Source organism: Nerophis ophidion, linkage group LG23, assembly GCF_033978795.1.
Source record: "Nerophis ophidion isolate RoL-2023_Sa linkage group LG23, RoL_Noph_v1.0, whole genome shotgun sequence".
NCBI lineage: Eukaryota > Metazoa > Chordata > Actinopteri > Syngnathiformes > Syngnathidae > Nerophis > Nerophis ophidion.
Window position 1 is genome coordinate 39,339,348 of NC_084633.1, and position 16,504 is coordinate 39,355,851.

A 16,504-nucleotide genomic window follows, 5' to 3' on the forward strand; every position below is an offset into this window, starting at 1 on the left:
TGACACTTATTGAAATATCTTGTGTGACATCATGCACAAAAGTGCACTTTATTTGTTTTCAACTATTGTAGTGGCGTTCTGTACAAAAAGTACGCTTTAATTTAGTGTTGTTTTGATATGTCATCTTAGTGACATCATGCACAAAAGTGCACCATTAGCTTGTTTTAAAATGTCTCTGACAATCTCGCGCTTTCGGTTTTGGAAATGACATGAATGTTTGTACCACTGTTTCATAAATACACTTTTAGTTGGGATTTCCCTCTCTGCATGAAAGTTTAAAAGTAGCATATATTAATGCAGTATGAAGAAGAATGTTTGAATGTAGACACATAGAATCATCATACTGCTGTGATTATATGCATCAAGTGTTCATTCAAGGCTAAGGCAAAATACCGTAATATATATTGTATATCGCAATATGGCATAAAAATATTGCGATATTAATAAAAGGCCATATATCCCAGTCCTAGTTCGACTTGTATCTTGTTTACGGTGGAGATGGCACGGCTTGGTTGGTAAAGTAGCCATGCCAGCCATCTGAGGGTTAGGGCCTTGCATAGCAGCTCCCGCCTTCAGTGTGTTTGTACGTGTGTGTGTGTGAATGTGTGGCTGTGGAAATAGTGTGAAAGTAAAGTACCATTTAGCATTTAGTTCTGTGACAATCAATCAGAAATGTCAAGAAGCTAAAATCTGCCAAACATTGATAAGAGTGGTTTGCATTTCTCCCATCATGTTTTGTAATGGATTTAAATGGGTGTAATTCTGAATTTTTTATAGTGAGTGTTTTTTTATAATATTCACAAAGATGTGAGAGCATGTTTGTTGACATTTGGTGTTAGTTGGAATTATCTATTTACTTTTGCAACATGACTAGGGAAGGTTGTTTGCATTGGGTCCTACAAGTAATTGATGCACAATTTTTGCTACCGAGCATAATTAAAGGCCCTTGACCTGAATTACTCACATTGCCCACTAGATAGTGACATACATAGCATTTTTTTATGATATTCACAAATATCAGTGAGCAGGTTGTGTTTTGTGTGACCAGGTTTGTTGACATTTGGTGTTAGTTGGAATTAGTTATTTAATTTTGCAACATGACTAGGGAAGGTTGTTTGCATTGGGTCATACAAGTAATTGATGCACATTTTGCTACGGAGCATAATTAAAGGCCCTTGACCTGAATACTCACATTGCCCACTAGATAGTGACATACATAGCATTTTTTTTTAATAATATTCACAAATATCAGTGAGCAGGTTGTGTTATGTGTGACCAGGTTTGTTGACATTTGGTGTTAGTTGGAATTATTTATTTACTTTTGCAACATGACTAGGGAAGGTTGTTTGCATTGGGTCCTACTAGTAATTGATGCACAATTTTTGCTACGGAGCATAATTAAAGGCGCTTGACCTGAATTACTCACATTGCCCACTAGATAGTGACATACACAGCATTTTTTTATAATATTCACAAATATCAGTTAGCAGGTTGTGTTATGTGTGACCAGGTTTGTTTACATTTGGTGTTAGTTGGAATTATTTATTTTGCAACATGACTAGGGAAGGTTGTTTGCATTGGGTCGTACAAGTAACTGATGCACAATTTTTGGTACAGACTATTAATAAAGGCCCTTGACCTTAATTACTCACATTGCCCACTAGATAGTGACATACATAGCATTTTTTTATAATATTCACAAATATCAGTGAGCAGGTTGTGTTATGTGTGACCAGGTTTGTTGACATTTGGTGTTAGTTGGAATTATTTATTTAATTTTGCAACATGACTAGGGAAGGTTGTTTGCATTGGGTCATACAAGTAATTGATGCACCATTTTTGATACAGAGCATAATTAAAGGCCCTTGACCTGAATTACTCACATTGCCCACTAGATAGTGACATACATAGCATTTTTTTATAATATTCACAAATATCAGAGAGCAGGTTGTGTTATGTGTGACCAGGTTTGTTGACATTTGGTGTTAGTTGGAATTATTTATTTAATTTTGCAACATGACTAGGGAAGGTTGTTTGCATTGGGTCATACAAGTAACTGATGCACAATTTTTGGTACAGAGCATAAATTAAGGCCCTTGACCTGAATTACTCACATTACCCACTAGATAGTGACATACATAGCATTTTTTTTATAATATTCACAAATATCAGTGAGCAGGTTGTGTTATGTGTGACCAGGTTTGTTGACATTTGGTGTTAGTTGGAATTATTTATTTAATTTTGCAACATGACTAGGGAAAGTTGTTTGCATTAGGTCTTACAAGTAACTGATGCACAATTTTTGGTACAGAGCATTAATAAAGGCCCTTGACCTGAATTACTCACATTGCCCACTAGATAGTGACATACATAGCATTTTTTTAAATAATATTCACAAATATCAGTGAGCAGGTTGTGTTATGTGTGACCAGGTTTGTTGACATCTGGTGTTAGTTGGAATTATTTATTTACTTTTGCACCATGACTAGGGAAGGTTGTTTGCATTGGGTCCTACTAGTAATTGATGCACAATTTTTGCTACGGAGCATAATTAAAGGCCCTTGACCTGAATTACTCACATTGCCCACTAGATAGCGACATACATAGCATTTATTTTATAATATTCACAAATATCAGTTAGCAGCTTGTGTTATGTGTGACCAGGTTTGTTTACATTTGGTGTTAGTTGGAATTATTTATTTTGCAACATGACTAGGGAAGGTTGTTTGCATTGGGTCATACAAGTAACTGATGCACAATTTTTGGTACAGAGCATAAATAAAGGCCCTTGACCTGAATTACTCACATTGCCCACTAGATAGTGAGATACATAGCATTTTTTTTAATAATATTCACAAATATCAGTGAGCAGGTTGTGTTATGTGTGACCAGGTTTGTTGACATTTGGTGTTAGTTGGAATTATTTATTTAATTTTGCAACATGACTAGGGAAGGTTGTTTGCATTGGGTCATACAAGTAACTGATGCACAATTTTTGGTACAGAGCATAAATTAAGGCCCTTGACCTGAATTACTCACATTGCCCACTAGATAGTGACATACATAGCATTTTTTTTAATAATATTCACAAATATCAGTGAGCAGGTTGTGTTATGTGTGACCAGGTTTGTTGACATTTGGTGTTAGTTGGAATTAGTTATTTAATTTTGCAACATGACTAGGGAAGGTTGTTTGCATTGGGTCATACAAGTAACTGATGCACAATTTTCGGTACAGAGCATAAATAAAGGCCCTTGACCTGAATTACTCACATTGCCCACTAGACAGTGACATACATAGCATTTTTTTTTATAATATTCACAAATATCAGTGAGCAGGTTGTGTTATGTGTGACCATGTTTGTTGACATTTGGTGTTAGTTGGAATTATTTCTTTACTTTTTCACCATGACTAGGGAAAGTTGTTTGCATTGGGTCCTACAAGTAATTGATGCGCAATTAATGCTACGGAACATAATTAAAGGCCTTTAACCTTAATTACTCACATTGACCACTAGATAGTGACATACATAGCATTTTTTTTATAATATTCACAAATACCAGTGAGCAGGTTGTGTTATGTGTGACCAGGTTTGTTGACATTTGGTGTTAGTTGGAATTATTTATTTAATTTTGCAACATGACTAGGGAAGGTTGTTTGCATTAGGTCTTACAAGTTACTGATGCACAATTTTTGGTACAGACTATTAATAAAGGCCCTTGACCTTAATTACTCACATTGCCCACTAGATAGTGACATACATAGCATTTTTTTATAACATTCACAAATATCAGTGAGCAGGTTGTGTTATGTGTGAACAGGTTTGTTGACATTTGGTGTTAGTTGGAATTATTTATTTAATTTTGCAACATGACTAGGGAAGGTTGTTTGCATTGGGTCATACAAGTAACTGATGCACTATTTTTGGTACAGAGCATAAATAAAGGCCCTTGACCTGAATTACTCACATTGCCCACCAGATAGTGACATACAGAGCATTTTTTTTATAATATTCACAAATATCAGTGAGCAGGTTGTGTTATGTGTGACCAGGTTTGTTGACATTTGGCGTTAGTTGGAATTTTTTATTTACTTTTGCAACCTGACTAGGGAAGGTTGTTTGCATTGGGTCCTACAAGTAATTGATGCACGTTTTTTTTGCTACAGCGCGTAATTAAAGGTCCTTGACCTGAATTACTCACATTGCCCACTAGATAGTGACATACAAAGCATTTTTTTTAATGATATTCACAAATATCAGTGAGCAGGTTGTGTTATGTGTGACCAGGTTTGTTGACATTTGGTGTTAGTTGGAATTTTTTATTTACTTTTGCAACCTGACTAGGGAAGGTTGTTTGCATTGGGTCCTACAAGTAATTGATGCACCATTTTTGATACAGAGCATAATTAAAGGCCCTTGACCTGAATTACTCACATTGCCCACTAGATAGTGACATACATAGCATTTTTTTATAATATTCACAAATATCAGAGAGCAGGTTGTGTTATGTGTGACCAGGTTTGTTGACATTTGGTGTTAGTTGGAATTATTTATTTAATTTTGCAACATGACTAGGGAAGGTTGTTTGCATTGGGTCATACAAGTAACTGATGCACAATTTTTGGTACAGAGCATAAATTAAGGCCCTTGACCTGAATTACTCACATTGCCCACTAGATAGTGACATACATAGCATTTTTTTTTATAATATTCACAAATATCAGTGAGCAGGTTGTGTTATGTGTGACCAGGTTTGTTGACATTTGGTGTTAGTTGGAATTATTTATTTAATTTTGCAACATGACTAGGGAAAGTTGTTTGCATTAGGTCTTACAAGTAACTGATGCACAATTTTTGGTACAGAGCATTAATAAAGGCCCTTGACCTGAATTACTCACATTGCCCACTAGATAGTGACATACATAGCATTTTTTTAAATAATATTCACAAATATCAGTGAGCAGGTTGTGTTATGTGTGACCAGGTTTGTTGACATCTGGTGTTAGTTGGAATTATTTATTTACTTTTGCACCATGACTAGGGAAGGTTGTTTGCATTGGGTCCTACTAGTAATTGATGCACAATTTTTGCTACGGAGCATAATTAAAGGCGCTTGACCTGAATTACTCACATTGCCCACTAGATAGCGACATACATAGCATTTTTTTATAATATTCACAAATATCAGTTAGCAGGTTGTGTTATGTGTGACCAGGTTTGTTTACATTTGGTGTTAGTTGGAATTATTTATTTTGCAACATGACTAGGGAAGGTTGTTTGCATTGGGTCATACAAGTAACTGATGCACAATTTTCGGTACAGAGCATAAATAAAGGCCCTTGACCTGAATTTCTCACATTGCCCACTAGGTAGAGACATACATAGCAGAATCAACATGTTCAGTCTATTGCAATCTCTCTGTAGCTAAGATTCCTTTTTAAACACATGACGGGCCGTAGTTTGGACACCCCTGATTTGGATCAGCCCACCTTTGATGCTTCTGAGAACCAGACCAAGTTCTTCTGTGCAGTGGACCCTCTCTATGCCGGTCAGAGCGGCCGCTCCGTCCTTCCCCGACCGCGGGCCGTCCCACAGCTCCCTGCCTGGGTCTCGACGTGGGACAAACAAGATGGCCTTGTCTGGTCGCCCTTTCCCATACAGGACCAAAGCACTGTCAGGCTCCAGGATGCCACACAGGTAGAGGAAGTCCTAGAAGTATTTGTTGAACATGTTTTGACTGAAAGAGACATGTCATTGACAGTGAAGCACACCTGGTTCTGGTGGAAGGGGTAGGGGATGTCGTTAGTCATGTAGCGGGTGGGGTGGGACAGAACGAGGAGCACATGGTTGCTGTCGGAGGCCAGCCTGTCCCACTCAGCCTCCACCAGGCAGGCCAGTCTGTGTCGGCGCAGCTCGTATTCTGCTTGACTCAGACCGGGGGTCACCTCACCTGAGAATCCAATGGCACACAACGGCTCATCACAGTTTTTGAAGGAACGGCATTTTATATCTAATACAGAGCTGTGATTCAGGTGCTGAACAATATAATAATAACAATAAGGCTGTTATTGTTCTCAAGCTGCAGGTCCACATCACTTCATCTCAATGTGTTTATAAGTGTTAACAGGGTGAACAAAACCTTTTCCAGCCAGGGACGCATAAATAAAAACTGAAGGATTCAGGGGTCACTATGATACATGCGGTACTAAAACCAACACAATATATTTAAAACTATCTGTACACAACATCCATATCTTAGCTTTGTGTTATTGGCAACGAGTTATATTCGATGTCAATTTGCCCTAAATTAAGCAGTTTCAAGCATAAAAATGCCAAAATCAATTACTGCGATAGTATTGGGCGCTAAAACAATCAGACCTCGCTGTTCATTATCGTGGCCACTGATTGGCTCAGCCTAAGGCAGCATTACTAACATTAGCATGCTAACATTTTCGGTCAATTTTGCAGCCAAGCCCCTCAGACTCATATAACATGCTAACTTTGTTTAGCTAATTAGCTAATAACTAAGACTCATATAACTTGGTAATTGACACATGCTAACTTTTTCAGCTAATTTTGCTGCCAAACACCTCAGAGTCATATAACTTGGTAATTGACACATGCTAACTTTTTCAGCAAATTTTGTTGACAAAGAGCTAAGACTCATATAACTTGGTAATTGACAATTGCAAACTTTTTCAGCTAATATTGCTGACAAAGAGCTAAGACTCATATAACTTGGTAATTGACAAATGCTAACTTTTTCAGCTAATTTTGCTGACAAAGAGCCAAGACTCATATAACTTGGTAATTGACACATGCTAACTTTTTCAGCTAATTTTGCTGCCAAACACCTCAGAGTCATATAACTTGGTAATTGACACGTGATAACTTTTTCAGCAAATTTTGTTGACAAAGAGCTAAGACTCATATAACTTGGTAATTGACAATTGCAAACTTTTTCAGCTAATATTGCTGACAAAGAGCTAAGACTCATATAACTTGGTAATTGACAAATGCTAACTTTTTCCAGCTAATTTTGCCGACAAACACCTCAGAGTCATGTAACTTGGTAATTGACACATGGTAACTTTTTCAGCTAATTTTGCTGCCAAACACCTCAGACTCATATAACTTGGTAATTAACACATGCTAACTTTTTCAGCTAATTTTGCTGATAAAGAGCGAAGACTCATATAACTTGGTAATTGACAAATGCTAACTTTTTCAGCTAATTTTGCTGACAAACACCTCAGACTCATATAACTTGGTAATTAACACATGCTAACTTTTTCAGCTAATTTTGCTGACAAAGAGCCAAGACTCATATAACTTGGTAATTGACAATTGCAAACTTTTTCAGCTAATATTGCTGACAAAGAGCTAAGACTCATATAACTTGGTAATTAACACATGCTAACTTTTTCAGCTAATTTTTTCTGACAAAGAGCTAAGACTCATATAACTTGGTAATTGACACATGGTAACTTTTTCAGCTAATTTTGCCGACAAACACCTCAGACTCATATAACTTGGTAATTGACACATGGTAACTTTTTCAGCTAATTTTGCTGCCAAACACCTCAGACTCATATAACTTGGTAATTAACACATGCTAACTTTTTCAGCTAATTTTGCTGATAAAGAGCGAAGACTCATATAACTTGGTAATTGACAAATGCTAACTTTTTCAGCTAATTTTGCTGACAAACACCTCAGACTCATATAACTTGGTAATTAACACATGCTAACTTTTTCAGCTAATTTTGCTGACAAAGAGCCAAGACTCATATAACTTGGTAATTGACAATTGCAAACTTTTTCAGCTAATATTGCTGACAAAGAGCTAAGACTCATATAACTTGGTAATTAACACATGCTAACTTTTTCAGCTAATTTTTTCTGACAAAGAGCTAAGACTCATATAACTTGGTAATTGACAATTGCAAACTTTTTCAGCTAATATTGCTGACAAAGAGCTAAGACTCATAACTTGGAAATTGACAATTGCAAACTTTTTCAGCTAATATTGCTGACAAAGAGCTAAGACTCATATAACTTGGTAATTGACAATTGCAAACTTTTTCAGCTAATATTGCTGACAAAGAGCTAAGACTCATATAACTTGGTAATTGACAAATGCTAACTTTTTCAGCTAATTTTGCTGACAAAGAGCCAAGACTCATATAACTTGGTAATTGACAATTGCAAACTTTTTCAGCTAATATTGCTGACAAAGAGCTAAGACTCATATAACTTGGTAATTAACACATGCTAACTTTTTCAGCAAATTTTGTTGACAAAGAGCTAAGACTCATATAACTTGGTAATTGACAATTGCAAACTTTTTCAGCTAATATTGCTGACAAAGAGCTAAGACTCATATAACTTGGTAATTGACAAATGCTAACTTTTTCAGCTAATTTTGCTGACAAAGAGCTAAGACTCATACAACTTGGTAATTGACAATTGCAAACTTTTTCAGCTAATATTGCTGACAAAGAGCTAAGACTCATATAACTCGGTAATTGACACATGGTAACTTTTTCAGCTAATTTTGCTGCCAAACACCTCAGACTCATATAACTTGATAATTAACACATGCTAACTTTTTCAGCTAATTTTGCTGATAAAGAGCTAAGACTCATATAACTTGGTAATTGACAAATGCTAACTTTTTCAGCTAATATTGCTGACAAACACCTCAGACTCATATAACTTGGTAATTAACACATGCTAACTTTTTCAGCTAATTTTGCTGACAAACACCTCAGACTCATATAACTTGGTAATTGACAATTGCAAACTTTTTCAGCTAATATTGCTGACAAAGAGCTAAGACTCATATAACTTGGTAATTGACAAATGCTAACTTTTTCAGCTAATTTTGCTGACAAAGAGCCAAGACTCATATAACTTGGTAATTGACAATTGCAAACTTTTTCAGCTAATATTGCTGACAAAGAGCTAAGACTCATATAACTTGGTAATTAACACATGCTAACTTTTTCAGCAAATTTTGTTGACAAAGAGCTAAGACTCATATAACTTGGTAATTGACAATTGCAAACTTTTTCAGCTAATATTGCTGACAAAGAGCTAAGACTCATATAACTTGGTAATTGACAAATGCTAACTTTTTCCAGCTAATTTTGCCGACAAACACCTCAGAGTCATGTAACTTGGTAATTGACACATGGTAACTTTTTCAGCTAATTTTGCTGCCAAACACCTCAGACTCATATAACTTGGTAATTAACACATGCTAACTTTTTCAGCTAATTTTGCTGACAAAGAGCCAAGACTCATATAACTTGGTAATTGACAATTGCAAACTTTTTCAGCTAATATTGCTGACAAAGAGCTAAGACTCATAACTTGGTAATTGACACATGCTAACTTTTTCAGCTAATTTTTTCTGACAAAGAGCTAAGACTCATATAACTTGGTAATTGACAATTGCAAACTTTTTCAGCTAATATTGCTGACAAAGAGCTAAGACTCATAACTTGGTAATTGACAATTGCAAACTTTTTCAGCTAATATTGCTGACAAAGAGCTAAGACTCATATAACTTGGTAATTGACAATTGCAAACTTTTTCAGCTAATATTGCTGACAAAGAGCTAAGACTCATATAACTTGGTAATTGACAAATGCTAACTTTTTCAGCTAATTTTGCTGACAAAGAGCTAAGACTCATACAACTTGGTAATTGACAATTGCAAACTTTTTCAGCTAATGTTGCTGACAAAGAGCTAAGACTCATATAACTTGGTAATTGACACATGGTAACTTTTTCAGCTAATTTTGCTGCCAAACACCTCAGACTCATATAACTTGATAATTAACACATGCTAACTTTTTCAGCTAATTTTGCTGATAAAGAGCTAAGACTCATATAACTTGGTAATTGACAAATGCTAACTTTTTCAGCTAATATTGCTGACAAACACCTCAGACTCATATAACTTGGTAATTAACACATGCTAACTTTTTCAGCTAATTTTGCTGACAAACACCTCAGACTCATATAACTTGGTAATTAACACATGCTAACTTTTTCAGCTAATTTTGCTGATAAAGAGCTAAGACTCATATAACTTGGTAATTGACAAATGCAAACTTTTTCAGCTAATTTTGCTGACAAACACCTCAGACTCATATAACTTGATAATTAACACATGCTAACTTTTTCAGCTAATTTTGCTGATAAAGAGCTAAGACTCATATAACTTGGTAATTGACAAATGCAAACTTTTTCAGCTAATTTTGCTGACAAACACCTCAGACTCATATAACTTGGTAATTAACACATGCTAACTTTTTCAGCTAATTTTGCTGACAAAGAGCCAAGACTCATATAACTTGGTAATTGACACATGCTAACTTTTTCAGCTAATTTTGCTGACAAACACCTTAGACTCATATAACTTGGTAATTGACACATGCTAACTTTTTCAGCTAATTTTGCTGAGAAAGAGCTAAGACTTATATAACTTGGTAATTGACAATTGCAAACTTTTTCAGCTAATATTGCTGACAAAGAGCTAAGACTCATATAACTTGGTAATTGACAATTGCAAACTTTTTCAGCTAATATTGCTGACAAAGAGCTAAGACTCATATAACTTGGTAATTAACACATGCTAACTTTTTCAGCTAATTTTTTCGGACAAAGAGCTAAGACTCATATAACTTGGTAATTGACACATGCTAACTTTTTCAGCTAATTTTGCTGACAAACACCTCAGACTCATATAACTTGGTAATTAACACATGCTAACTTTTTCAGCTAATTTTGCTGATAAAGAGCTAAGACTCATATAACTTGGTAATTGACAAATGCAAACTTTTTCAGCTAATTTTGCTGACAAACACCTCAGACTCATATAACTTGGTAATTAACACATGCTAACTTTTTCAGCTAATTTTGCTGACAAAGAGCCAAGACTCATATAACTTGGTAATTGACACATGCTAACTTTTTCAGCTAATTTTGCTGACAAACACCTTAGACTCATATAACTTGGTAATTGACACATGCTAACTTTTTCAGCTAATTTTGCTGAGAAAGAGCTAAGACTTATATAACTTGGTAATTGACAATTGCAAACTTTTTCAGCTAATATTGCTGACAAAGAGCTAAGACTCATATAACTTGGTAATTGACAATTGCAAACTTTTTCAGCTAATATTGCTGACAAAGAGCTAAGACTCATATAACTTGGTAATTGACACATGGTAACTTTTTCAGCTAATTTTGCTGAGAAAGAGCTAAGACTCATATACCTTGGTAATTGACACATTCTAACTTTGTTTCGCTATTTTTCTGCCAAACACCTCAGACTCATATAACCTGGTAATTGACACATGCTAACTTTTTCAGCTAATTTTGCTGACAAACACCTTAGACTCATATAACTTGGTAATTGACACATGCTAACTTTTTCAGCTAATTTTGCTGAGAAAGAGCTAAGACTTATATAACTTGGTAATTGACAATTGCAAACTTTTTCAGCTAATATTGCTGACAAAGAGCTAAGACTCATATAACTTGGTAATTGACAATTGCAAACTTTTTCAGCTAATATTGCTGACAAAGAGCTAAGACTCATATAACTTGGTAATTGACAAATGCTAACTTTTTCAGCTAATATTGCTGACAAAGAGCTAAGACTCATATAACTTGGTAATTGACAAATGCTAACTTTTTCAGCTAATTTTGCTGACAAACACCTCAGAGTCATATAACTTGGTAATTGACACATGGTAACTTTTTCAGGTAATTTAGCTGATAAAGAGCTTAGACTCATATACCTTGGTAATTGACACATTCTAACTTTGTTTCGCTATTTTTCTGCCAAACACCTCAGACTCATATAACTTGGTAATTGACACATGCTAACTTTTTCAGCTAATTTTGCTGACAAACACCTCAGACTCATATAACTTGGTAATTGACACATGCTAACTTTTTCAGCTAATTTTGCTGAGAAAGAGCTAAGACTTATATAACTTGGTACTTGACACATGCTAACTTTTTAAGCACATTTTTCAGCCAGAACCCTCACCCATATAACTTGGTAACTGACACATGCTAACTTTTTCAGCTAATTTTGCTGCCAAACACCTCAGAGTCATATATTTTGGTACTTGACACATGCTAACTTTTTTTTAAGCTAATTTTACATGCATACGCTTTGTAGTCATGAGTTGGTACTTGATGCATTGCAACTGTTAGCATGCTAACGTTTGCAGCTAATTTTACATGCGTACGCTTCATAGTCACATGACTTAGCACATGACACATTTTAACTGTTATCATGCTAACATTTCAGCATTCATACGCAATTTCTCCCAAAATGGCATTATACAATTTTTGTGTAATGTTATAATCAGGGATGTTTTTATTCTGTCTTCAGAATGTGTCAGGGGCCAATAACAATCAAGCTGGGGCCTGCACTGAACTGGTAGGATGTGAACAATACTCGCCATGTTTGAGGAAGTGTGGATGGGTGAACGGGCTTGGTTGACCCAGGTAACGAGCAGGAAGTGTCTTTGGTTGCAAACCTCCTGGTTTCACAGAAATGTTCCTGCACGGGCACCACACACATCCTGCAAAAATATGTCTGCATTAAATTGTGTTGGTGATTAATCTGTCGAAGACTTTAAGGGAACGATTAAAAAAAAATGCACGTGTTTGGGAATGTTCTCCCTGACTGTAGGCGTTCTCAATTTCATCCCATTGGGTTTAGTTTTTCCTTGCCCCGATGTGGGATCTGAGCAAGGATGTCGTTGTGGTTTGTGCAGCCCTTTGAGACACTGGTGATTTAGGGCTATGTAAGGAATTTTGATTGATTGATTTAATAACATTTTATTAAAAATAATAGTTTTTTTCCAAGATGGCGCTGCTGTAGTGGCTGCTGGTGGCAGGAGCTCTGTGATCTTGTGTCATCCTTTTGTGTTCCTGATGTTTACCTCTTCTTTTCATGTGGCTTTTTTTTTGGCCTTTTGGTTGGGGACCCTTTGGGACTGTGTGACAAAGCTGACTTCTGCCATGCTTTTTTTGTGAACTTCTGGATCTGCCTCCCGGGAGCCTTTTGGCCATGGAGACCAGCTGCTGGGTCTCTGCCACGTCAGAGTCTGTTTGGAGAGACTGAAGGAGATGTGGATGAAGAGACAGGGCTGCGGAGCTGGACCAGCTTCACAGTGTCTTGGCTGAATGAGCAGGTATCGGACACCTCGGTCTCTTTGGACGTATCCTTGCTCATCCATGCGGACTGGATACTGGAGTCGACTCTCTTGGTTCCTGTCTCTGGCCATGCTCCCCCCACCCCATGCGGACTGGACACTGGAGTCGACACTGGATTTGACTCTCTTGGTTGCTTTGTTGGGTCTGCTCCTGTCTCTGGCCATACTCCCCCCACTCCATGCAGACTGGACACTGGCCGAGAGATGGTGGGTGGCCAAGGGTGGAGTCGACTCTCTTAGTTTCTTTGTTGGGTTTGCTCCTGTCTCTGGCCATGCTCCCCCCACTCCATGCAGACTGGACACTGGCCGAGAGTTGGTGGGTGGCCAAGGGTGGAGTCGACTCTCTTAGTTTCTTTGTTGGGTCTGCTCCTGTCTCTTGCCATGCTCCCCCCACCCCAGCAGACGATGACGTCAGGGTTTCCCACACATTCATTCATTTGTGGCGGCCCGCCACGAAAGAATTACGGCCGCCAATAATAGATTTTTCGGCTTTTGACTCGTTTAACCGCTCATAAAAGCAATGGGACTCTGTCTGTGAATGGAGCTTGTAGTTACAACTCTGGTGCAGTAGGTGGCGGTAGCCTACTATGCATTGTAACTCCGCCAATTGCACTCAATTCACCTGGTGGGTCAGAAGAAAAAGAAGAAGAAGACGACGACGAAGTAAAGAAATAACGGACCGACCGGATCAAAATACGAGGGTAAGACGTCTTGGCAAACAAGTTCCAAAGTGGTCCGAAGTGTGCAGCACCGACTCTGATTTTCTTCATTTTTATTTTCGGGACTTTGGCAGACGCAAGCAGTAACAGTCACCTGTTACCATACCGACGAGCTAACGTGTCCAGGTTATAACCCTGTTGTCAATAAACACACGTGGAGACGGTGCTTCAGATACTGCATTAATACTGAAAGCTAAATTGTGCACTGTCCACTGCAGCATGTGAATGCAATGAAAATAATAAAATCCGAGCCAACCAGCTGTTAAAATGTTGTCCAGGTTAATGTTTTAGCCATTAAAGGCCCCATCATTTCAAGATTTCAACTGTGATCGGGCTTTAAACAGGTGACTGACCTGTTCAGATGGGTGTAACTGCTACTGGTCAAATAATGTGAAATAGCATTTAATCTTACATGTATGCAATGCCATTTAAATGTAATCATAGATAATAATAATAATAATAATAATAAATACTGTGTAGTTTTGTAAATAATCAACGGGAAGGATTTTAGTAAGATATAAGCCATGAGCACTACACAGCCAGGAAAAAACCTAGGCAGGACAAGTAAAAAATATTGGGGCAAGTAGATTCGAGAAGTCGGGCAAGTAGAAAAAACAAAGGGTGCAAAGTCTGCAGGCAGTAGGAAACACATGTTTAAAGGGGAACATTATCACCAAACCTATGCAAGCGTCAATATATACCTTGATGTTGCAGAAAAAAGACCGTGTATTTTTTTAACCGATTTCCGAACTCTAAATGGGTGAATTTTGGCAAATTAAACGCCTTTCTGTTTATTAGTCTTTTAGCGATGACGTCAGAACGTGACGTCACCGAGGTAACACACCCGCCATTTTCATTTTCACATTACAAACACCGGGTCTCAGCTCTGTTATTTTCCGTTTTTTCGACTATTTTTTGGAACCTTGGAGACATCATGCCTCGTCGGTGTGTTGTCGGAGGGTGTAACAACACTAACAGGGAGGGATTCAAGTTGCACCACTGGCAAGAAATCTGCCGCCAGACCCCCATTGAATGTACCAGAGTGTCTGCACATTTGACCGGCGATGCTAAGACAGACATGGCACAGAGATGTATGGATAACCTGCAGATGCATTTGCAACGATTAAGTCAACTAAATCACAAAGGTGAGTTTTGTTGATGTTGTTGACTTATGTGCTAATCAGACATATTTGGTCAGGGCATGACTGCCAGCTAATCAATGCTAACATGCTACGCTAATCAATGCTAACATGTTATTTATGCTAGCTGTATGTACATTTGAAACTAGATACCCACATTTAATGCAAAACAAACACTTACCAATTGACGGATTTAAGTTGCTCAAGTGTCACAAGATGCGAAAGTCCTGATCGTTTGGTCCGCACATTTTACCGGCGATGCTAAGGGCCACTTCATTAGGTACACCCACGCTATGGGCCGAATAGCGTCAATAGCTATTCGCTCAATAGCTTCAATATCTTCTTCAATTTCGTTTTCGCTATCTGCCTCCATACTCCGATCATCTGTTTCAATACATGCGTAATCTGTTGAATCGCTTAAGCCGCTGAAATCCGAGTCTGAATCCGAGCTAATGTCGCTATATCTTGCTGTGGTAACCGCCATGTTGTTTGTATTGGCAGCCCTGTATGACGTCACAGGGAAATGGATAGTGGTTTCGAAGATAGCGAAAATAAGGCACTTTAAAGATTTATTTAGGGATATTCCGGGACCGGTAACATTTTGAAAAAAACTTCAAAAAATACAACAAGCCACTGGGAACTGATTTTTATTGTTTTTAAACCTTTTGAAATGGTGATAATGTTCCCCTTTAAGTGTAGGGAGTAAAACTGATGGCAGTCTAAAGTTCAAGATTTTTGGAGTGGGCTTTAAGAGACATTTTAGCTTTTATATTTTACAAGATTATTTATTTTTTGTAAGAACCACAATTAATAAATATATTTCAGTGAATAACTAATTGTCCAAATCTGTATATAAACATGTACATAAAGTGTTTTAATTATACTCCAACTCCGCGTTCTTCTTGGTCATCGCCGCCGCCGCTGATCCCCCCCCCCGCCGCCCGACCATACCACCACAAATAGATGCCTGACCTGTGGGAAACACTGGACGTGGAACACCGCAGAGGTCACCACAGTGTATATGTTTTTGTTTTTTGTTGTTGTTGTTTTACTTTTGTGGCTGTGGGTAGAAATGGCTGGTTGCATCATCTCTGCTCTTTGATGTTTCCCTCTTACACACATGTTTATGTGTGCTATGGCTGGACCACCTCTCCAGGGGCCCAGGGTTAGGCCATGTCTACACTAAGTCGTTAAACACCTTAAACAAATAATTATTTAGCCTAAGCCCCGTTTCAGCCCCGCTAAACCAGCGTTTAAGGTTCCCCTCTTCGGACACATTTTTACACGGGTAAGTGCGTCGTGTATTTCTTGAAATCTCCGGCCCCTAGCTTTGTATGGACTCATAGATAGTTTACAACGTGTGGAGTTCCCCAAAGTTCGGTCCTTGGCCCT

At 37.6% G+C, this 16,504-nt stretch overlaps 1 protein-coding gene across 1 annotated transcript in view; it reads right to left on the bottom strand.

Moving 5' to 3' along the window:
• The window catches only part of xpnpep3 (X-prolyl aminopeptidase 3, mitochondrial), a 42,263-nt gene that overhangs the window by 20,677 nt on the left and 5,082 nt on the right, over positions 1-16,504 (bottom strand). Inside the window, exons 3-5 of the mRNA XM_061884515.1 lie at positions 12,496-12,618; positions 5,773-5,951; positions 5,491-5,710 (exon numbers count right to left, since the gene is read on the bottom strand). Of these exons, the coding sequence (XP_061740499.1) occupies positions 5,491-5,710; positions 5,773-5,951; positions 12,496-12,618 (522 nt within the window). The remainder of the gene's footprint in view (positions 1-5,490; positions 5,711-5,772; positions 5,952-12,495; positions 12,619-16,504) is intronic.